The sequence below is a fragment of the Rhinatrema bivittatum genome, chromosome 6 (genome assembly GCF_901001135.1).
Source record: "Rhinatrema bivittatum chromosome 6, aRhiBiv1.1, whole genome shotgun sequence".
In the NCBI taxonomy this organism is placed as follows: Eukaryota; Metazoa; Chordata; class Amphibia; order Gymnophiona; family Rhinatrematidae; genus Rhinatrema; species Rhinatrema bivittatum.
The window spans coordinates 158777157-158800669 of NC_042620.1; the positions used below are offsets into that span (position 1 = coordinate 158777157).

The window sequence follows — 23513 nt, forward strand, 5'->3', positions numbered from 1 at the left end:
AAGGAGTTAATAAACATGTGGATAAAGGTGAACCGGTAGATATAGTATACTTGGATTTTCAGAAGGCGTTTGACAAAGTTCCTCATGAGAGGCTTCTAGGAAAAGTAAAAAGTCATGGGATAGGTGGTGATGTCCTTTCGTGGATTGCAAACTGGCTAAAAGACAGGAAACAGAGAGTAGGATTAAATGGGCAATTTTCTCAGTGGAAGGGAGTGGACAGTGGAGTGCTTCAGGGATCTGTATTGGGACCCTTACTTTTCAATATATTTATAAATGATCTGGAAAGAAATACGATGAGTGAGATAATCAAATTTGCAGATGACACAAAATTGTTCAGAGTAGTTAAATCACAAGCAGATTGTGATAAATTGCAGGAAGACCTTGTGAGACTGGAAAATTGGGCATCCAAATGGCAGATGAAATTTAATGTGGATAAGTGCAAGGTGATGCATATAGGGAAAAATAACCCATGCTATAATTACACAATGTTGGGTTCCATATTAGGTGCTACAACCCAAGAAAGAGATCTAGGTTTCATAGTGGATAACACATTGACATCGTCGGTACCGTGTGCTGCTGCAGTCAAAAAAGCAAACAGAATGTTGGGAATTATTAGAAAGGGAATGGTGAATAAAACGGAAAATGTCATAATGCCTCTGTATCGCTCCATGGTGAGACCACACCTTGAATACTGTGTACAATTCTGGTCGCCGCATCTCAAAAAAGATATAATTGCGATGGAGAAGGTACAGAGAAGGGCTACCAAAATGATAAGGGGAATGGAACAACTCTCCTATGAGGAAAGACTAAAGAGGTTAGGACTTTTCAGCTTGGAGAAGAGACGACTGAGGGGGGATATGATAGAGGTGTTTAAAATCATGAGAGGTCTAGAACGGGTAGATGTGAATCGGTTATTTACTCTTTCGGATAGTAGAAAGACTAGGGGGCACTCCATGAAGTTAGCATGGGACACATTTAAAACTAATCGGAGAAAGTTCTTTTTTACTCAACGCACAATTAGACTCTGGAATTTGTTGCCGGAGGATGTGGTTAGTGCAGTTAATATAGCTGTGTTTAAAAAAGGATTGGATAAGTTCTTGGAGGAGAAGTCCATTACCTGCTATTAAGTTCACTTAGAGAATAGCCACTGCTATTAGCAATGGTTACATGGAATAGACTTAGTTTTTGGGTTCTTGCCAGGTTCTTATGGCCTGGATTGGCCACTGTTGGAAACAGGATGCTGGGCTTGATGGACCCTTGGTCTGACCCAGTATGGCATTTTCTTATGTTCTTATGTTCTTACCATGTAATGAACCTGATATTTTATCTGGCCTATATACATTTTGTTACAAGAGCAGATTATTGTACACCACTTGATGGTATTGCAGTCTTACACACCCAGTAATTTGTATGGTTTCCTTAAAGACAGATGAGTAAAGGTGTTAATTCTTAATGCATGAAAACACACAGTTCATTGACCCCACATGCTTTGACAGCTCTGCTGAGAGAAATTAATTGGTGAAGCCAATACTACAGATGTCAAACGGTCTCTCAAATTTTCCATTCTCTTCAATGCAAAAATTTGCAATTCAGAAAAAATTTTATATCCTGCTAACATCTGCCAATGTTTGAAAACAAATCAGTTTAATAGCAGATGCATGGTTAGAATAAGGAATTGTACACACAGGGACAGTAACTTTTAAACAGGTACGCACACACATATATATGTGTGTGTCGGTGAGGCCCAGAGGTGCAGCAATTGTATAACATGCACTAACATACATGCACATGCTATAAAATAGCCTAGGTGCATGTATGTGTGTGCTCAATTTTCCAAGTGGGTACGCACAGCCACATAACGTTGGGTATGAGCCGTGCAAGGGGGGAAATTTTATAACAGGCACACATCCATGCCATGACCAGTTTCACCAGTTCCTCCACCAGTTCTTCCAGTCTAGAGCTAGGTCCTTCAAACCCCCGTGGTTCTTTAGCCTGCACATACCCCAGGTACCTCAATTTGAATACATTGCCTTTTTTGTTGAAGAAGATGATAACCTCATCCAAGAAACCTTTGCGCCATACATCGAGCTTGCTGTTTCTGTTCATTTTCAATGGGGCATAATCTTCTCAATAGGAAAAATTGTCCAACAGGAATATTGTCTTTCAAACCTTTCAGACAAAAGCTCGAGTAGCGTAACACAATATTCCTATCAATAGGTTTTGTGTCTCTCAACTTTCAGATAATTTATAAATCATAATGTTCAAAAGAGATATCACATGGCAATATTATACAGTAAACTGCAAATTACGAACCAGAGTATGAATCCATTGGATACATTCTTTTAAGAACTCACGTAGCTGTCTATATCTAAAATATGACATCTCTAAATCTTCTCCAGAGGATAGTTTTGGACCAAAATTGAGTTGGACTTAAACTTAGCCAGATAGCTCTAAATATCAGTGTTATCTGGCTGTGTTTAGTCAAAAGTTATCCTATTGGCCTGAGAAGCCTCCCCACCTCTCTCTTTGAATTTTCAAAATAAATCCTGAATCCAAGCCCCTTCCTCAAGCCCACCCTCCCCCTGCAAGCCCAACACAGACCATATATCCCTCCAGGCACCCACATATCCCCCACAGCCATCAGGAGCTTGATGCAAGCATCCAGCTCCTGGTATAATGCTGGATACACTGGGATCTGGATATTTGTACCATTCTCCTGTGACTGTGAGACATTTAGGGTGCACTGGATAGGATGGGAGGGTTTGATTGGGGTGGGAGGGTTTGGATTGTGCTTGTACATAAGAGGAAGGTGGGCTTGAGGAAGGGATCTGGATTTAGGATTTTTTTTGTGAAGGGGTGAGGCAGTGAGGAGGCTTCTTGGGATGATAGGCCCACAATATTTTTGTATCTTTAAGGGGGCTTGAGGAAGGGATCTGGATTTAGGATTTATTTTGTGAAGGGGGTGAGGCAGTGAGGAGGCTTCTTGGGATGATAGGCCCGCAATATTTTTGTATCTTTAAGGGGACTTGAGGAGAAGGGAAAAGAATTGCTATGGTCCAGATTACTTTTTCATTTTTAGCTGGGTGGGAGATGGAGAATTTTTTTTCTAGTTCAGCCACTTAACCGGCTATATAGTTAAAGTTATCTGGGGATATGTTCCTGGATAACTTTAGATCTGCTCTGAGGATATTTATATGTAATTGTCTAAACATAAATAATTTGAATATAGCCAGTTAAGTCTACAGTTATTCAAAGGTATGTTTTCGGATATCTATAAACCTAATCAGCTATATTCAAACCTTGCCACCTAGGGAAACATTACTTGGATAACTTTATACGAATATATTCAGCAGGATGTTTATCCTGCTGAATATCCCTGACAACCTATCCAAATAACTATATAGCTGGATAAGTTGTCCATTAGCGGCTTTTCTGAATATTATCCTCCGTGTGCATTGGTGCACGTTAAAAACTATTAATGTGCATTAGCATACAAATGCCCATAGTAAATAAGACCTTTAGTTTATATAAGCACTGGAATCTTAAGCAATTCCTGTTAGACAATTTTAAAATGTCATGGATTCATTGTGATTGACATTGACATCTATGCAGATGATATATTAATTTATCTAACAGAGGGATCTATTTACTAAGTGCACTAAAATAGTGCTATAAAACACCTTTTTAATGCACTTTATTTCCTGCAGGATTTACTAAACTACAGTATATGAGTACCGCAGTTTAATAAATCCCACATTCCCACAGCCATGAACACACACATTATATGGCAGTAACATCTGTGCGCGCCTAGACATAAGAATATGTGTTCTTGGACCTCTCTTCCCCTCCCCCAGGTTACAAACATTAAAGGAGAAGCTTACTGCTAGCTAAAATCACCTTAACAGAGCCAAAAACCTTCCCCCATGACCCCAGCACAAGCCCCTCTAAAGAAAACCCCCCTCCAACCTCCTGGCACATCAATCCCACCCTGTAGGCTTCTGTGAACCGCTCCCTTCCCAACAAATCTCATCCCTATAGTCCCATCTCGTCCTTTAAACCCCACCCCTACCAATACCCCCCACACATTGCCCCATGACCCCTTTCCCCCATTGCCCAATCTCTCCAGCCCAACAAGCACCATCATTCAGAATGGCACTGGTTGATCTGAGGTTCCACTCTGCCCCACAAATTCAGTCTTTTCCCACTTCCCTCAGGCTTATCATCTCTCTAGACTGGCAGGAGGAGGAAGGGTAGAACAGTACTTCACATTATGTTTGCCTCCTGTTTCCAAGGTTACACTCACTGTTTGAACCACACAGAGCTCCTTAGAGATGTGTAGTGCCCTTTTTGGCTCAAACCACAAGTCAGAGCCAGGTGGCAGGAAGAGGCGGGTGAATCCTGAAGTATTACTATTTTCCTATTGGCCTGGAGAGATGATTGACCATGGAATGGGGGGAGAAGAGAAATGGCCCAGGTGTGGGAGGAAGGGGGATAGAAAAGATGGGGTGATAGATAGTGAGAGAATAAATAACAGCCACAGAGGCTGAGAAGGGAAAGAAGAGAGGGAGACATGGTGAGAAATGATGGAGAGGATGGAGACAAGGAAAGGACCACCAATGGGCATCAAGAAGGAACTTGAGAGTTTTCCAGCCATCGTGACTTCAGTTGCTGAAAGATGCTCTTCGTTACCTCTTCATGTATCATGTGTAGAAATGCTGCTCAACAATATCATTCAGCAGCTAGAATGATGTAGGCAGGAGGGGGATTCTCTGGAACGGAAAGGCTTCATTCTTTTTTTTTTTCAATTTTTTATTTATGAATTTTCAGTTTATACAGTCATAATTACCAAGTCAGTAATAGCAGAACAAGAAAGAAACATTTAAATAAGAAATATGCATAATATCATTTTGAAAAACAAAAAATAATTCTTGTTCCTCCTAACTACAGGTAAAATTAAGAATATCCTCTGTGAAACATTTGGGGCCAGATTTTCAAAGGGGTACGCGCTTAAGATATGCGTGTACCCCCCGAAAACCTGGCCCAAACACCCCCTGCACGCGCCGAGCCTATGTTGCATAGGCTTCTGGCACGCGCAAAGCCCCGGGACGCACGTAAGTCCCGGGGCTTTCCTGGGGGGGGGGGGGGCGTGACAGGGGTCGTGTTGCGATCCGTGCGTCATCAGGGGGCATGTCGGGGGGCATGACGTGGCTGGCATGTCAACCGGGGGCAGTGCTGCGGGCGTGGTTTCGGCCCGGGGGCGTGGCCGTGGCCTCCGGACCAGACCCTGGACTGGAGTATGGCGCGCAGCAGCCGGCCCGGCGCACACAAAGTTACGCCTGCCTCGAGCACCATCATTCGCGCGTACCTATTGAAATCCCATGTACTCTTGTTCGCGCCTGGTGCACGAATAAAAGTAAGCGTTTGCGCAAGTTTATGAAATCTACTCCATTATGAGCAAAAATCTAATTGAAATCTTAACCTAACCCGAAAATGTTATGGGATTTCCATCAATCTATATTAATCGGCTGTTTTCCCCCCTAGAAAATTTCTAAGATGTTCTGGCTCTAGGAATGAGTAATTTTTCCCCTCGCTCTTGATGATACATCTACAGGGATATTTTAATAAAAAGAATACTCCTTTATCCACTACCTCTTTTATAAGTAGTAGAAAACTCTTTCTACGGAGCTGAGTAGCCCTTACCAAATCCAGAAAGATCCATATTTTTTGGCAATAAACATTTTTTTATCTATTGCAAAAAAAGGATTTAAGTATAACATCCTTATCAGTAATAAAGGCAAACTGTAGCAACAATGTGCCTCTATTTTTTATTTCTATCTTTCATAGAAACATAGAAACTTAGAAATGACGGCAGAAGAAGACCAAACGGCCCATCCAGTCTGCCCAGCAAGCTATGCACTTTTTTTTTTTTTTTAATTTATCTCATACTTCTGTTACTCTTGGCTCTTAGTAACCTTTTGGTTCTATTTCCCTTCCACCCGCACCATTAATGTAGGGATCAGTGTTGGAACTGCATCCAAGTGAATATCTACCATAGTTAGGGGTAGTAACCGCCGCAATAAGCAAGCTACACCCATGCCTTTGTTTACCCAGACTATGTAACTCAGTCCTTGTTGGTTATTGTCTATATTTATATCCACCTTTTTACGCCCCCCCTGCCGTTGAAGCAGAGAGCTATGCTGGATGTGTGTTGAAAGTGAAGTATCAGACTTTCTCCCCTGCCGTTAAAGCAGAGAGCTATGTTGGATATGCGTGAAGTATCAGACTTTCTCCCCTGCCTTTGAAGCAGAGAGCTATGTTGGATATGCGTGAAGTATCAGACTTTCTCCCCTGCCTTTGAAGCAGAGAGCTATGTTGGATATGCGTGAAATATCAGACTTTTTCCCCTGCTGTTGAAGCAGAGAGCTATGTTGGATATGCCTTGAAAGTGAAGTATCAGACTTTCTCCCCTGCCGTTGAAGCAGAAAGCTATGTTGGATTTGTGTGAAGTATCAGACTTTCTCCCCTGCTGTTGAAGCAGAGAGCTATGCTGGATATGCATTGAAAGTAAAGTATCTGGCTTATTTAGTTTGCGGTAGTAACCGCCATAACAAGCAAGCTACTCCCCGCTTTTTGTGAATGCAAATCCTTTTTTTCCACACTTCCTCTTGCCATTGAAGCAGAGAGCAATGTTGGAGTCGCATTAACCATGTGTATGTTTCCTTGCGATGTTTGCAACAGATCAGAAATATTCATGGTTTCCTGATGTTCTTGAAAATTTTGTATTTGATCTAAATTTGTTGGAACCTTTTTCCTTATACCTATGTAAAAAGCTCTTACTATAACTGATTGGTTAACCTCTGGAATATTTAGACTTTTTGTGAAATATATTCTTTAAACAGTTCCCTTTGTCCTAATTGATCTATGATAGGAAAATGTATTACCCTTAGATTTAAGGCCCATAGAAACATAGAAACATGGAAATGACGGCAGAAGAAGACCAAACGGCCCATCTAGTCTGCCCAGCAAGCTACGTACTTTATCCATTTTTTTTCCCTTTTTCTCTCTCCCACCAGTTACTATTGGCTTCCAGTACCCTCCAGCCCTAATTCCCCTCCACCAATTTAGAGAGCAGCGCCGTATCTGCATCCAAGTGACATCCAGCTCAATTAGGGGTAGCAACCGCTGTAACAAGCAGGCCCACCCTTGCCCCATACTCTTACCCACCCCTGTTTTTATTTTTTTGTTTGTTTTATTTATTTTTTTTTTTTTGGAGATAGCAGCCCTCCATCCTTCCGCTCCGTGAAGGTGGAACACTAACTACTGGCCACTAACTACTGGCCCTTATATTGTTCTCCAAAAACTCAAATTTCCTTTGGAATTCTTCTTACGTTATGAATTCTGTATAGCCGGCGCGCGCCGAGCCGCGCTGCCTACCCCCGTTCCCTCCAAGGCCGCTCCGAAATCGGAGCGGCCTTGGAGGGAATCCTCTAACGCCCTCCCCTCATCTTCCCCTCCCTTCCTCTATCTAACCCACCCGCCCGGCCCTGTCTACACCCCCCCCCTTACCTTTCTCCGGGGATTTACGCCTCCCGGAGGGAGAAGTAAATCCCCGCGCGCCAGCGGGCCTCCTGCGCGCCGGGCCGCGACCTGGGGGCGGGTACGGAGGGCGCGGCCACGCCCCCGGACCGCCCCGGGCCGTAGCCACGCCCCGTACCCCGTTCCCCAAAACGCTGGCGACACGCCCCCGAAACGCCGCGACGACCAGGCCCGCCCCACGACACGCCCCTGACACGCCCCCTCGGAGAACCCCGGGACTTACGCGAGTCCCGGGGCTCTGCGCGCGCCGGTAGGCCTATGTAAAATAGGCTCACCGGCGCGCAGGGCCCTGCTCGCCTAAATCCGCCCGGTTTTGGGCGGATTTAGGCGAGCAGGGCTCTGAAAATCCGCCCCATATTGAGGGGGATTGAATGGTGCTGATGAGGGAAATACATGGTACTTGCAAGGCTGGGAGATCCAGGGGGAAAGAAAACTCCCTCCTCCTGCTAAATATTCCTCCCATTTAAAGCCAGTTAAGGCAAGGGATTTCCCAAGGCAGGAAGTCTGAACTAATATTTTTTGTTAAGCTGTATGTTCTGGAGACAATTTTTTACACAATAATATTTTTTGCATAGCATGTTAAGTATTATTTTAGCATGCATGTTAAGGTGAGTAGTTTACCTACGCACAAAGACCCTTTCAAAATTCCTCTCCCCTCCCTCTGTATGGGAAAAAAGTCGTAAATAGTGCCCATTTTGGCAAAGTATATGCAGCAAGTTTATTTTTAACTTCTCATGCAACCTTCCCAAAAGGAAGTTTGTAACCTGAAAACTCTGCAGGTACTTATGTATCCTTGATCCCCACATTTTCATTGGGAAACTCAGCTAAGGCTGTGCTTTCATTTGAAATGAAATCAATTTTATTTTATTTTGAGGAAATCTCAATGATATTTCTTATTTCATTTCATTTTTAAATGTCACAGAGCAAAAACAAACTAAATTTCAGTGTTTCATTTCAAAATTATGCCCTACCTTTGCCGCAAAAACAAACAGAAATTCTCCCTTGCCCTCTCCCCATCTTCTTACCCCATCCGTAAGGCCTCATGAAGTTTCTTCATGGGGTGGAAGTGATCCTCAATCACTCCTGCCCCATTGGGGCTGTAATTGAAAATGAGGTTGGCCAACCTAAGCCTTGTGCCATTTTGAATTGCTTCAATAATACAAAATGGCACCAGTCTCAGGTCGGCAGTCCCTGTTCATACTGCATTGGCAGGGCAGATGTAACTGAGGATCACTCCTGCCTTATGAAGAGTCCTCACAGGGCCCCACGGATGGCACAAGAAGTTGTGGTGGGGCTGTGGGTACAGGAAGAAGGCTTGTGAGATTTCCCCTGAATTTGTGCTGGAGGAAGGGCAGGACCCAAACCTGACATTTTTTAAAATTTTGTTTTGTTTTTCCCTGCTTTTAAAAATTTCATTTGTTTGTACTTTTTTTATTTTACATAAATAAAAGAACATAAATAACAAGTGAAACTAAAACAAGAACAACAAAAAACCTAAAGAAAACCATTTTGTATACATCTCTAAACCTCACAGGGTGTTTCCGTTTGATAATGAGTTTGTAGGTGTGTGGATACAAAATTCTTCCAAGCCTGCAGTGTTGTCAGTGATACTGAAAATGTCCATGCATGATTAAAAAAAAAAAAGGTTAGCACAAGTTGTATTGCATGGACCCATAGATTGTTCTGCATGGACAGGAGATTTTTTATCCAGTGAGATGCTCCCTTGTGGATCCATATATTGTATATGCTAATTACTGCAATTCTTTCCATTGTTGCCTGATATCTGTTTATGACATATTCTAAAATATTATGTTTTAGGCGCAAATATTTTTTGATTAACTGTAATAAAGAGGAAATGACTCACCCACTTGCAGCTTATGAAGGAACCATAAAAAGCAAATGCTTTCCTCAAAGGCATACATATATTGTAACTGCATAGAATCTAAGCCCAAAGCAACAAAAACCAGGGAAGTAGAAATGTCTACATTATTTCTTAAAAAAAAAAGAAATCACTGCAGCAGAATGAAACACTTCCACAAACCAAGAATTCCAAGGACACCCTCAATGAGAATTCATCAACATATGCAGTCTAAAATGCTGCCAACAGGCCAGCTCCAGAGTCAAGAGATTATCAATGCATCTTTGTCTTGTCTTGCATGGATGAGCATATACTTTTCAGGTCTTTGCCTCAAGATATCATATGGCTTCTTAGAAAGATGCCTACACTGTTGCTAGGCAATACAATTTATTCAGGGTCTATCATTTCTAATTCGCATGGACTCAATTTTCAAAGGGTTTAGGTACCTAAATTTGGTGGTTCATGCTCCTAAATTGGCCTTTTAGAAAATGTACTCGAGCTGGGTGCTAAAATGTAGGATCCTAGTTTCATTTGGATCCTTTATTTGGGACTCTAAAAAGTAGGTGGCTATGAGGCTGGCATTGGGGGTGGGGAAAAAGGTACTTATCACTGATTTTCAGCACTAGGAACCTTAGGGCTGGATTTTCTATCTTCGCGCACTCTCTGAATTCCGCGGTAATGGGGGCAGGGGGGGGGTGAAGCGGGGGGGGGGTGGGCTTGCGAAAGCCGGCAGCGAACCCACCACCGCGCACCCAATAGCACTACCATGAACGATGGTGGTATTGGGCGCGATACTGGCGACGATAAGTGGTCTTCTTTTTCGACACCAGCAAAGTTTCCGCGGCGTCCGCCCCGATACCGCCCCAACTCCTCCTCTTCTGGTGCTGACGTTGCCCCAACTCCGCCCCCTGTGATAGGAATAGAAAATGACCCCCTTAGGACCCTAAATCTAGGCAAATGAATAATAGTCCTAAGTTTTTGTCCTAAGATTTAGGGCCCTAAATTTTAGTGAAGTTTCATCTGAAAGGCTCCTGAGTTTGGCTGAAAATTGGTGCCTAACTTACAGCCGACCTTAGAAAATCCGGCAGTAATGGGGACGGGGGGGCCTTTGAAAGCTGGCAGTCATCGCACCACTGCGGTATGTTGGCTGCCGGCTTTCACACCGAATAACTACACCATAAAAGGTGTAGTTATTCGGCGCAAAACTGGCGGCGATAAGGGTCCTTACCTTTCGCTGCCAGCGATGTCTGCGCAGCGTCGGCCCCAGGGCGACTCCGACTCCTCCTCTTCCAGGGCTGACTTCGCCCCGACTCCGCCCCCATTTAGTGATCGCATGCGAAGAGGGACTTTTCGCGTGCGATGGCTTTTGAAAATGACCCCCTTAGGTACTAATTTGGTCCCTAATTTTTGGAACATAAATCAATTATGAGCAAGCCGGTGAGCGGGAGAGTTGCCCAAGTAAGTCTACCTGAGTAACCTTGGCTAGATATTCAGAGAAACCTAATTGGGTAAGTGATCCACTTCATATATCTGGTTAAAGTTACCAGGGTAACTTTAGGGCAGTGATTTATCCAACTAGACCTACCTGGGCACGTTTATTTATTTATTTATTTATTTAAAAGGTTTTTATATACTGTATATATACACACACGGAGTGATTCTAGGCTATTTACAGATGGGAAATAACATACATAATAATTGAACATAGTATAAAACCAAAAATAAAAACATTGAATAAAACACAAGGTTCAAACTCTGAATAGAACGAGGAAGATGGCACCTTAAGTTTTTAAGTCGGGGTTATGAACTAGGAAAGGCTTGTGAACATAGGTAAATTGGGAAACAAGTCCTCTTTAGTGAAAATAAGACAATCTCCAATCCAGCGCGGCGATACTTAATAGTAGAGGGCACAATATTTGGTCGCGCTATAGTGTTTTGTAATGTATATGCTCCAAATGTTTATGACCATGCCTTTTCTGCGCATCTCGCCACCTTGCTGCTGCCCTATATGGATACACCACTGATAATAGCTAATGCTTAATATCGGTGTGCCCGGAATGCCCAGCCCCCTTTCTGCTTTTTTTTACCCAGCTACATTTTAACTGGGGAAATTCAGAAGGGCCAGAAATTTAAGACTCAGGTTTCTCCGGGTAACTCCAAAGATATCTGGATAAACCCTTTTGAATACTGAACTTTCAGCTTTGTCTGAATATTAGCCTCACAATCTCTTTTTCTCTCTACACAGAAAACACAACTATGTCTACAAAATCCGAAGATGGACATTATGCAAGAACTGATTACACAGGTATGGCACTGACTTTCTACTTAGCCATATTCCACCTGGCCCTAGTAGAGAAAGACACATGGAGGCTGTAAAAACTTGTTTACCAGCAGAGACCGTCTGCATAGAGGGAATTTCCATGGTCAAATTGTCCAATCGGATTGGGGATGGCAGTCATTAAGGAGTGAATTGGATGGTCAATATGGTGGTGTATCAGACCTTAAAAAAAAAAAAAAAAGCTGTACCCTCTATGTTCAAAAGTAAACACAGCAAATAGTAATACCCTTTTTTTAATTAAAACCTTCACCTCTGAGTCACCTTTTTAAAGATGTGCCAAGCTGCTTTCACTCAAAGCAGCCAACTTTACAGATGTGTCACAAGCTGCTTCTCAAGGAATGGGATCTGATTGGCTCTTGCAGTAAATGTTATTTTTGTGACATCATAACCAATATGAACAAACCAGATCCAGTGGATGTACGTTAATATTTCTCTCTTAACAGTACAGTATTGTGGAAAAGGCATTTCTGCATTTGTATAAATATTTACTATCTTTTTATGCGCCATAATTAAATGTGGCTTTTTTGTTGGCACAGTGGTCTGTAATCAGTGGAGCATTGTTGATTTATGATGGCCACTGGATTCAGTTCAGGAACATATTTTCTATGGTTTTGTGACTACTTTGAACTTCCTTTTATAGATACCATAAATGAAAGTCAGTTTTGTCTATCCTTAAGTGTTTTTTATGGTCTTGATTTTCAAAGCCATTTATATGCATAAAACCTGGTTTATGCATGTAAATGGCTGTACAAAAATATGATGCTCAGTTCATGTAAAAGAGCATGCATAACCTGGTTGTATATGTACTTTTACACAAACGGGCAAAAGGTGTTCTGAGGGGCAGACTTGAAGCAAAGTTCAGACTTGCAAGCATATGTTCTTATTTTAAAAAGCATGCATGTAATTTCACCTGCACAAATTTCAGCTTCGATAGAACAGGTGTAACTTTGTGTGAGTGAGCTTGTGCATATATTCAAACACTTATGTGTGAATTTGCTGTCACGGTCGTGCAGGCTGGTGAAGGTTTAATCTCTGGCAAGAGCAGCGCAGGGCAGGATCTTTGCCTAACCGGCATCTCCCCTTTAGGCTGAGCCCAGAGGTTCTGGTGTCCAGCAGGTCTTTGCTATCAGGACTAAAGGCAGTGGTGAAGGCAAGTAGTGACAAGTAGAAGGCTGGTAGAGTTCAAGTAGAAATAATGTCTAAGGTCAGGCCGGGTCAGGAACAGGAAGTCAGTCCGAGGGCAAGGAAATGCAGGGCAAGCAGGAACCAGGACGTGCAAGGAATTGAGGGTGGAGGAAGTTGGGAAACAGAGCAGACAGACAGGAACTGGAACAAGGCAGAGACTGAGAACAAGGCAAGGCAAATCTTGGACAGGGTGCAATGCAAAGCAAGATCAGAACAACTAAGACATCACAAGGCCATTGGGAGGCCAAACAAGCAGGAATTAGGAACAAGAGCAAGACATAGGCAGAAGGGCCACTGGGAAGCCCCAATGGGAACAAGGACAAGGGAAGATAAAGTAAAAAGGTGGCCACAGCAAGAAGCTAGGAGACCCTATGATGAGGCAGAGAGCTGTGAGTAAAGGGAAGGCTTTGTAGGGCTGGCCTTGCTGCATTATGCAGCCTTCAAGGCGGAGGGTAGAGTGGGTCTGAGCATGGCCTGTTGAGGGCCCCTGCTGGCAGAGAGCCATCTAGCAGTTGTTACAGTACCCTCCCGTCTAGGGACCCTCACCCTGGGTCCAAAGTGGCAAGGGGGTTTGGGATTCCAGAGGGGAGCAGGGCAGAAACCGAGTACCTGGATCAGAGACGGAATCTGTTGGAAGCAGTGCCTTGGACTCTGCGAGTACCACCTGGGACAAGGACTTGAGCGCTGAGGGTGCAAGCAGGAGCAGTGTGTATCTCTGAACAGCTGGCTTGGAACTCATCAAGGCAAAGGCAGAGACTAGAGAAGTAGTGGCAGCAGGCATTGGCTTTATCAAAGTCATAATAGGCATAATCTACAGCTTGGAGGCTGTTGGTTTCATCAGAAACAAAGGCTTGGGTGCTGCGAATGCGTCTGTACTGAAGTCTTGAGATGTGCTGCAGGAGCAGCCAGGACTAGGGTCGTAGGATCATGGTCCACCTGGAGCAGGGTAACTTGCTCAGAATCCGCCTGGAGCGGAGTAGCTGGGTTGAAGTCCTCCTGGAATGGAGTCGTGGCAGGAACCGGCTTAGCTTGGCATCATAGAAATGTGGCAGGAAAACTGGCTCAGAATCATGGTAAGAACTGGCTCAGTTTGCCATTGCAGAGATGTGGCAGAAAAAGCTGGCGCCGTCAGGGGCATTGTGGGTTTCACCGGTAGTTGGATAGAGGTTGCTGGATTCACTGGGAATGAAGTCATAGAATCAGTGGGCATTGCCCCCTGTGGCAAGGTCTCTGGTGCTGCTATGATCACAGGCTGGAACAGAGGCTTAGATACTGCAGGAGAATCCATCTGAAGTATGGGTCCTGGGTATCATCTTTGAATATGCTGTGAGCACAGCCCGGGGTAGAATCTGTGATGCTATGGATGCAGCCTGAGATGGCGTCTTGGATGCTGAGGGCGCAGCCTGAGATAAAGTCTTAGAAGGTACTGTGGGAACAGCCTGAGCTGGAGTTTTTGAAACTGCTTCTGGCAGAGCCTGGACCGGAGTTTTTAGATGTGCTGTGGTAGCAGCCTGGACCAGATTCTTTAGATGTGCTGCGGTAGCAGACTGGATTGGATTCTTGGAAAATGTTGCAGGAACAGTCTGGACTAGAGTCTTGGAAGGTGCTGCAGGCACAGACTGGATCAGAGTTTCTGGAGCTGGGCCTGCTTTAGATATACGGCCTGGAGCATGGTCTGTCTACCTTTTGGGAGACAGATGCAGAGCTTGGAATTTGGATCCTATGCTCTCCACAGGGACAGATTCTTCTGTGGCAGGGACTACCTCAAGGCCCGGCTTGGAATATGGATCTAGATTCAGTTTGGCAAGTACAAAGACGGGGGTCTGTCATGATATTAACTTCAGGGTTGGGAACAGCTTTTGCTAGCTGGTACAAAGGCACAGAAGCAGGACTGGACCTGGCTTCTAGAACTAGCTCTGGATTGGCAAGTGTTGGTTTCTTTAAGACCGAAGCACACTTCATTAGAACTGGAATTGAAGCAGTCTTCCAAGAAACTGAAATTGAAACTGGTTTGGTCAAGGCAAAGTCAGGCAAAATGGCTGTGGGGAAGGTACAAACTACCTTTCCTGGTGATACAGCAGACTTACTTGAGGCTTGACAAAAACCAGCTGGTGGGGCAGGAGTCTGAGCCTGCAAGCAGAAATCAATTGACTGACTTGGAGTCACAGAAAGTGAGATGAAAACTGATGACTGGGCTGAAGTCACAGACACTGACCTGAAAATACCTGGGTAATTAGGATTCCCAGACCCAGAGCTGGGAGCAGCTGACTGATTAGGGCCCCTAAAGCTGGACTGGACCCTACTAACCGAAACAGGGATACAGAAGCAACAGCTGGACTGGATTCTGGAGCAGGATTCAATTTAGCAGGGACTGATTGCTTGGACATGTGACTAGATTTGACCAGGGCTGGAATAACCACAGTTCTAGCAAAAGCTAGCACAGAAACAGATTTAGCTGACATGCTTTCCAAGCTGGTTATATTGGGGACAGAAATACCTGACGTCTTTATCCCTGTCTGTACCTGTAATATTTTTTTCCAGACCTCTATTACCTCAGATGTCTGCTGTGCTGAAATAGTCTCAGAATAGGGTAGGGACTTATGTGAGGCAGATATCAGGCTGTCTGTACCTGAGATCTGTATTTCAAGAGCCGGTTTAGGTGCAAGACAGATGAGGTAGGTTACTTAAGATAGGCTATTCACAAATCAGCACTTCCTACACACCCACAAGGCAGGATTAAAGAAACTGCAAATGAGACACACTGGTTCAACTGGTGGGTTTACACATTGGCACCTGTTGAAGTCCTGGTAGCAAATAGAAGTTGAAAAGCTCAGGAACTGAGTTTACAGAAGGATTAAGAAAATTTTCTCTTTGCTGACTGGGCTTCAGGGGAATCCTGAAACCACTCCTGGGGGGGTTGTCTAGCCTAATCAGGCTGTTACGGTCATGCAGTCTGATTAAGGGTAAATCCCCAGCAGGAGCAGTGCAGGCCTCCAGGGCAGAGCAGGGCAGGAGTTTCTGCTTAACCTGCCAGCTCCACATTGGGCTGCGCCCACAGGTTCTGGTGGCCAGCAGGCCTTTGCTATCAGGACACCAAAGGCAGTGGCAAAGGCGAGCAGTGGTCAGGGCTGGCAGAGTTCCAGTAGAAACAACATCTAAGGTCAGACAGGGTCAGGAACAGGAAGTCAGTCCAAGGGCAAGGAGATGCAGGCAAGCAGGACATGAGAGGAGTCAGGGGTGGAGCAATGCAGGAAACAGGACAGACAAGGAGACAGGAACTGGAGGAAGAGTACAAGGTAAGGCAAATCTGAACCGGGTGCAAGGCAAAGCAGGAGCAGGAAAAGTAAGACACCAGAAGGCCACTGGGAGGCCAAACAAGCGGGTATTAGGAACAAGGGCAAGGCACAGGCAGAAAGGCCACTAAGAGGCCCACAGATGCTAGGAACCAGGACAAAGCAAGAAGACCTCTTAGCAGGCCACACAGAGAACCAGAAAAGAGCAAGGCAAGATAAAGCACAAGGGTGGCCACAGCAGGGAGCTAGGAGACGATGATAAGGCAGGAAGCTGTGAGTGAGTGAGGGAGGGTTTTGTGGGGCTGGCCTTGCTGTGTCATGCAGCCTTCAAGGCGAAGGATAGAATGGGTCCGAGCATGGCCCATTGAGAGACCCTGCTGGCAAGGGGGCTGCCTAGAAGCCAGTATTGTTACACATAAGTTCACTTAGAAAGTTTGGGTAAAGTCTGCACATAAAAGATTCACACAGACTCTAACCCCCATGCATAGTTATAAAATTACCCTCCCTAAGGTAATTTTTAAAAAAATTATATTGTTGAATCTTACACTTTTTTACAATGCAAAAAAAACAAATGAACATCTGTCATACTTCAGAAATTATTATACCAGCCTAATACAAAAGTATTGCTTCCATAATTTAACTAATACAAGTCCTCATTAAAAAAAAAAAGGGGGGGGGGGAATAAGAAAGAACTAAAAAGAAAGAAAAATAAGGATCCAGTGCTGCTTTTAAATCAGTTTAAATGCCCTAGCTACCTAAGTGCCTGATTTACTAAGGCTTTTCTCCCATTCTGTGTCTATGGGAAAAATGCTTAATAAATGAGGCCCCAGATTGCTCTGCACTATTAACTTTATCTAACAAAACGACTCTAAACGGGCAGGGTGAACAAAAATGAACTTATTGCCTCGAAAGCTCACCAGACATTTATATGGGTGTTTTAAATAAAAAGTATCGCCCAGATCTATAACCTGCTGTTTTAACTGCAGGAAAAGCTTTCTACCAAGCTGGGTTTCTCTTGCTAAGTCTGGAAAGATTTGAATACCTTGACCACAAAAAGGGTCATTCTTGTATTTAAAATACTGTTTAAATGCGAAATCTCTTTCTGAGTCCAAAGAAAATGTAACTAACCAATGTAGCCCTAGTCTCAATGTTATCTTTATAGCTGTGGGAGATGCCTAGAATGGCTTTCGGAAGAGGTGGTGAAGACAAAAACAGTAAATGAATTAAAAAAGACATGGGATAAACACTGTGGATCAATAAAGGCCAGAGTTGGAAATTAGGGGGTACATTTTTAAAAAGTACGCGTGTGTTTCCATGTGCGTGTGCTACCCAGCACGCACACATGGATGTGTGATTTTATAACATGTGCACCGGTACAAACATGTTACAAAATTGGGGGCAGCGCACGCAAGGGGGGGGTACATTTTTGCGATTTTTGCACGGCGATGCCTCGGGGCCTACCCTAGTTCCCTCCCATTCTGCTCCAATTTAGGAGCCTGCCCCTACTTTACCCTCCCTTCCCCTCTCCTCCCCACCCTCTAAAATCCAATTTTAAATGTTTTTACCTTTATTTTTCAAGTTACTTCAGGGCCCGACCTGAAGTAACTTGCGCGCGCCGGGACAGCAAACAATGGCGCTGTCCCGGGCCCCCCGCCCCCCAGCCCAAAGCACGTCCTCCGGCCCACCCCTTCCAAGAGGCCCGGCACTTGAGCGTGTCCCTGCCTTTACGTGTGTGGCCGGGCCTCTTGGAAGATTCGCCTGGCTCGCATAAGTCTGGGCCACGCTCGGAAAGGCCGGGATTTACACGCACCAGACATTTAAAATCTGCCCTTGAGAAAACGGTGCATGGGGGGTTATTACCCTGGAGCGACAGCTGTTACCCCTAACAAAAGGCATGAAGATTTATTTATTTATTTATTTATTTATTTCGAGGCTTTTTTATACCGAAGTATAGCGGGATGCCTTCACTCCGGTTTACAGGATTTCTACTCTTAGGCAATTAGCATCCATGAATTTGATGCAACTGCAGCATCACTCTCTACTTCGATGGCGGGGGTGGGCAGGTGAGGAAAGGGGACTTGGATTCAAACGACAAGTAATACTGGGCCCTGATTTTTACAGCCTAGGGTATTGATATGCAGATGTTTGGGGAAAAGCGCAGGACTGCTCCTACGGCCAAATCCAAAAGTAAAGCACGTTCAAGCAGCAGCATTGTATGAATTTTCAGTAAGACTGCTCACTCTGTAAAATTGTTGGTAGCAGTAATTTAGATGTGGGTTTGACAGTTTCTTGATTGTGATGTTTAATATTACTACTCTTAACGTAATGCTTGGGAGTAAACTGCACGGAGCGGCAGTCACTATCCTTAACTGAAACATGGGGGTAGCCTGCACGGAGCGGCAGTTACTACCACAAGAAGCTTGCTGGGCAGACTGAATGGACCATTTGGTCTTTTTCTGCTGTCATTATTATGTTGCTATATGTGTTACTATGTATACGATGTGAATCCTGAAGAAATAATGAAAGATCCCAACTAACAAAATAGGCTCTAACAAATTAGAAGAAATCTTTTTATCCAGAATATAATAACATTTAGAAATTAGAAAATCTTTCTGAGAAAAAAATTGAAGTGGTTCTAGAAAATACTTTTTCAAGAGTTCACTTGCAGAAATCCATCTGTATTTAGGGAAATTTAAAAATTGTAAATTAAGGGCTCTGAAAGTGCTCTCCAACTGAAATTAATTCAGGCAGTTGTTGTTCAGTCCTGGTCTCTCTAGATTCGATCTCACAGTACCCAGTAGAAATGCTTCACTTCGTGTCACAAATTGCCAGATGAACCTTAGAGTTATTTCTGCTGGTTTGGTAACAAGATTGGCGGCTCTCATTCCATAGGCCTCTGAAGGAAACAGGACAGGCTCCAAAACCATCCCCTGCCACAACGGGATAGAAACGGTAGACCGAGTAGGCTGAGCAGCCACATTATCACTGTTTCCCAACAGTGTCAGGAATCAGGACCTCAGAGTCTGAGGGGTGAGTCACAGAATCATTAGGTGGCACGGGAACTATATCCTTATCTCCATGCTAAAAGTCCCATCTCCCAAAGATTTTATAATAGGTACAGGGGCGGAATACGATCCCTGGGAATCCAGTGATGTTTCATACATTTCCCTACTCGAGTCTGATGGGTCAGTCACAACAGATTTTAAAAGGCGTTTGTCCATAGGATCTTTTACTGGGGGTCGAAGCAATAGGGAACGCTGTAGTTCATCCTTTCCTCTTCCCGCCCATTATTAAGATGAAGATAAGAAAATGCCCAAAGGGGCATGTCCCTTTGGCATGCGGCTTCAGCGACGCACGCTGGTGGCTGCACACTGTTAGTGGCAGCTGAAGTAGCCCGGGCCCTTTTGGATGACAGCGCTTCAGCGGGAATCGGTTGCTTCCAAGCCCGGTCGGGGCTACAGGCGAGAAGAGACAGCGGCAGCACCTTCGAAGGTGATCCCCCCCACTGCACACCGCTTGAAGCGGCTTAAGTAGCCCAGGCGCATTTGACAACGTCAGCGGGAACCGGCAACTTCGAAGCCCGGTCGGGGCTACAGGTGGGGAGAGACAGCAACAACACCTTCCAAGGCAATCCCCCAAGGAAGTTATGCTTGTATGCTTATAAAAGTAGCATATAGTGCAGCAATCTTCAAAAGCCCATTTACAGATGTAAAATCTTTTGAAAATATATTGAAATTTCAAAGGGATTTATGCGCATAAAAGTAGCAATTTTTAAAAGCTTATGAGTGCACATACATTCTTTTGAAAATTACCTCCTAAGAGGGTAATTTTCAAAAGGTTTTATGTACGTAAAAGTAGTATCTATTATAGCAATTTTCAAAAGCCTATTTATGTGCTTACAGGGTAATTTTCAAAGGAAAACGTAAATGAAAAATATTATTGTAGCAATTTTCAAAAGGCTATTTACCCACCTTAAGTGCACTTACCTTGTATAATTAGTTGTTACAATGTTTTCCCTCATTTTTCAAAAGATGTTTTCTGTATTTCTTACTGTACTTCTGCATATTTTTCAAATTTAAATTGACAGCATTTTGTCCTGGTCAGTCCTGCAAGTGTCTAGCGCTGCTTTTTTTTCACTATTTCTGCCCAGTAGCAAGTTTACAGTGATTAGACTTCTCTCCTCTTTCATGCTGCTTAGTCAGTAGAAAACTTGCATTTTATAATGCTGGAGAAGTCCAACTACAAATTGGAACGAAAAAAAGAAAAATGCTGACAAATTTCTATTGGATCTTGAGAATTTATGTTTGAAATGATATGTCTATTCTAAGAAACATGGGAGTGAAAGAATGAAGTCAATTACCTATCTAGAGAGGAAAATTATCTGTATGTGATGCTTTCTGTTGGTCAGAATTTAACAGGAAGTGGACACTGCTTCATAAAGTCTGAGAAACTAATGTCAAATGATGCCAAGCAGAAGACAAAACTCATGCAACCTTATTTTCAGTGGTTTCTCCCTGGTAGATATGCAATAGAACAAGTCTTCAGTACTTGTAGTTACAGTGGTATTAAAAAAAGTTTTCATTTGACTTCTCTATGCTGAAAAAAAAAACATGAAACATAGTTAAAAACAAAATTAAAAACTTTAAATAGAAATGTAACCCCATCTCTGTGTGCACGTGTGAGGCCATAAAGTCATTTCTACTCTTCTGCGAAGGAACCCTGACTAGCTCTTTCCTTAGATTGGGAGAAGTCCTCTCGGGTTGCAATGTGGCAGGGGTGGTCTTCTTGCACATTCACTTGGGTTTCCCCTGGGGAGGATGCTGGTCTCTGTTGTGAGTGCACTGAGTTCAGAAAGAAATACTCTGGAGCCACTTGGTTAAGTGTCCAAAATAAAAGGCTTTACTGTTAAGCAGCACTGATGGTGAATGTCACAAAACTCAAACCGTAGCACCACAGAGATCTCTCTTCAGTTCCTTTACAGTCTCTTCTCTTCCTGCTTTTTGTGCAGGTCTCACTTATATCAGGGCAGGGAAAACCTCCACTCTCTTGGTTTAATTAAGTGGAGCTCCCATCTATGGCACAGAGTACACCCTTTCTTTCTCTCTTCAGGGTGGTGAACACCGGATGGGTGTCCCCAGTGATGTCACTTTCCTTTACTCACAGTTAGCAGATCTTCAGGATCTCCTTGATCTACACAGTTTGTTTAGTGCTCCCTCTGGATTCTCACTGGAAAGGACCCTCTTTGAAACAAGCTGTTCTCTTGCTTCTAGCAGGAAGGAAGGGGCAGCCAAAAACCTTCCTCCTGGATCTTCTAACAAAAGTGTTCTTTCCCCAAAAAGAAACAGAAACTAACAGCGGAGTCCCCTCCTCACAGCAGGTCACAACCGCTTCAGTGTTAAAAAATCTCAAAAACCCTAAACTTGGACCCAGAGAGATATCCCTACCAGCTAGTGAGTAGACTGGAAGGAAGACCCTCGCGACCCTGGTCAGGACCAACAGGCTGGGCTAGCCTGCCTCTACTGACTGGGCCTGCAAAACAACAAAAAATTAACTCCTACTACCTCTGCAGTCTGTGCTAACCTAAAGGGACTGCCTTCTGAGCTCACTATGGAGACTCCTAAATAGACTGCCAAGGGGACGGCCATTACACACTCCACAGAAGGAGAAGCTGAATACGAATGATACCTCCCTCTGTTCTAACCTATTCTCTCTCTAGCTAACACAGGGACTCAACCAGGGCTTAATGGTGATGTGATCGTAGGGTCTGTCACACAAATCTTTTAAATGATTCTTTAGTACCATCAGTGAATTTGCAGAGGTTCATAGAGGCAGTTTACCATTGTACCTCAGGGTCAAGTCATCCAAATATAGGCATTTGAAAAATCTGTAGCAGGAAGTCAATCTTCAATGTTGTCATATCTTATTTTTTAAAAACATGACTTGCATGCCCTGTGTATTCCAGGAAAAACAAAGAAACCCCCTCTATGTGGATTTTTAGGTTGTTCCTTACTCTGAATCATGCAATATATTATCAATCAGCTTCACTACAATATGCATGAAAATCATTATAGTAACATAGTAAATGACAGCAGAAAAAGACCAAACTGGCCCATCCAGCCTGCACAGCAAAGTTTTTAGCATTATTCCTTTTTGGCTATCCTAGTCACTCTTACGATATTACCTCGCCAATAATGTTCCAGCTAAGCTGCATGTGGAACTTCCAACATGTTTCTTCTTGCTTAACTCTGCTCTAGTTGTTTTGCAGTTTGAGCAGCATAAGATATGGAAGCTCCTACAGATTATACGACCTCCTGCAGTTCAAACCATGAAACAGCTGGAGTGGTCTCCTGCATAGCTTAATAGAAACATTGCCTAAGAAACCAAAAAGCGGCTTACAAATGGCACATACATAATTGCCTACATCAATGTAAACAATTCACACATACAGCAATGACTTAAAAATCAAATGCAATTTCAAAATACATCAGTTTAGCACAGAAGGACAGTATTTGCACTGATAAAGAATTACAGATTAAACACATCCTTAAATAATTGTGCCTTAAGGTGTTTCCTAAAAGTCTTAAGATTGGTCTCCTTGCAAATTAAGACTGGCAAGTGGTTTCACCATGTTGGGCCCATGACCAAAAATATTCTCTGCCTGGTTTCAGCTTGCCTAATTACTCGGAAGCTTGAGAGATCTAACAGATACTGTCCGGAGGATCTCAGTGTTGTGGTTGGCTGTCCAGATTTCATTCATTACACTGTCCCATTTTAATATATTCAAATGCATTTCCGTAATCCACTTCTGCAAAGCCATAAGAAGCTATGGAGAAAAGGAAGATAAAATAAGATATGGTTATCTTAAAATGTACGTCTCATATGTATGTAAAAAATTCCACATTCATATAAAGAAATTGTTAAAGAATACAAAAAGAAGACAAGGAAAAATTAACATGAAATTAGATCCACAAATTAAGGAGAGGGTAAACAAGGTTAAGGCACGGCGAATAGCTATATTTGAAATAGAATAGATCTATATCTTACAGAATCCAAGTCAGTCTTCTCACTAGAACTAGATGACTTGTCAGGGCTCTGGATCATAAAAACATTTTCATAAATTACCACACAGTTACATGGAAATTTGAGAAATAATGTAGCCCCTAGGGCCAAGATTTTCTCCCTGAGAACCAAAAAGGATCATTGAAAAGCCTGAGTATTCTTTGACAAATTAGGAAATATATTG

General features: G+C 43.5%; 1 protein-coding gene across 1 annotated transcript in view; it reads left to right on the forward strand.

Moving 5' to 3' along the window:
* The window catches only part of TMEFF2 (transmembrane protein with EGF like and two follistatin like domains 2), a 718820-nt gene that overhangs the window by 555242 nt on the left and 140065 nt on the right, over nt 1-23513 (forward strand). Inside the window, exon 7 of the mRNA XM_029606083.1 lies at nt 11700-11759. Within this exon, the coding sequence (XP_029461943.1) occupies nt 11700-11759 (60 nt within the window). The remainder of the gene's footprint in view (nt 1-11699; nt 11760-23513) is intronic.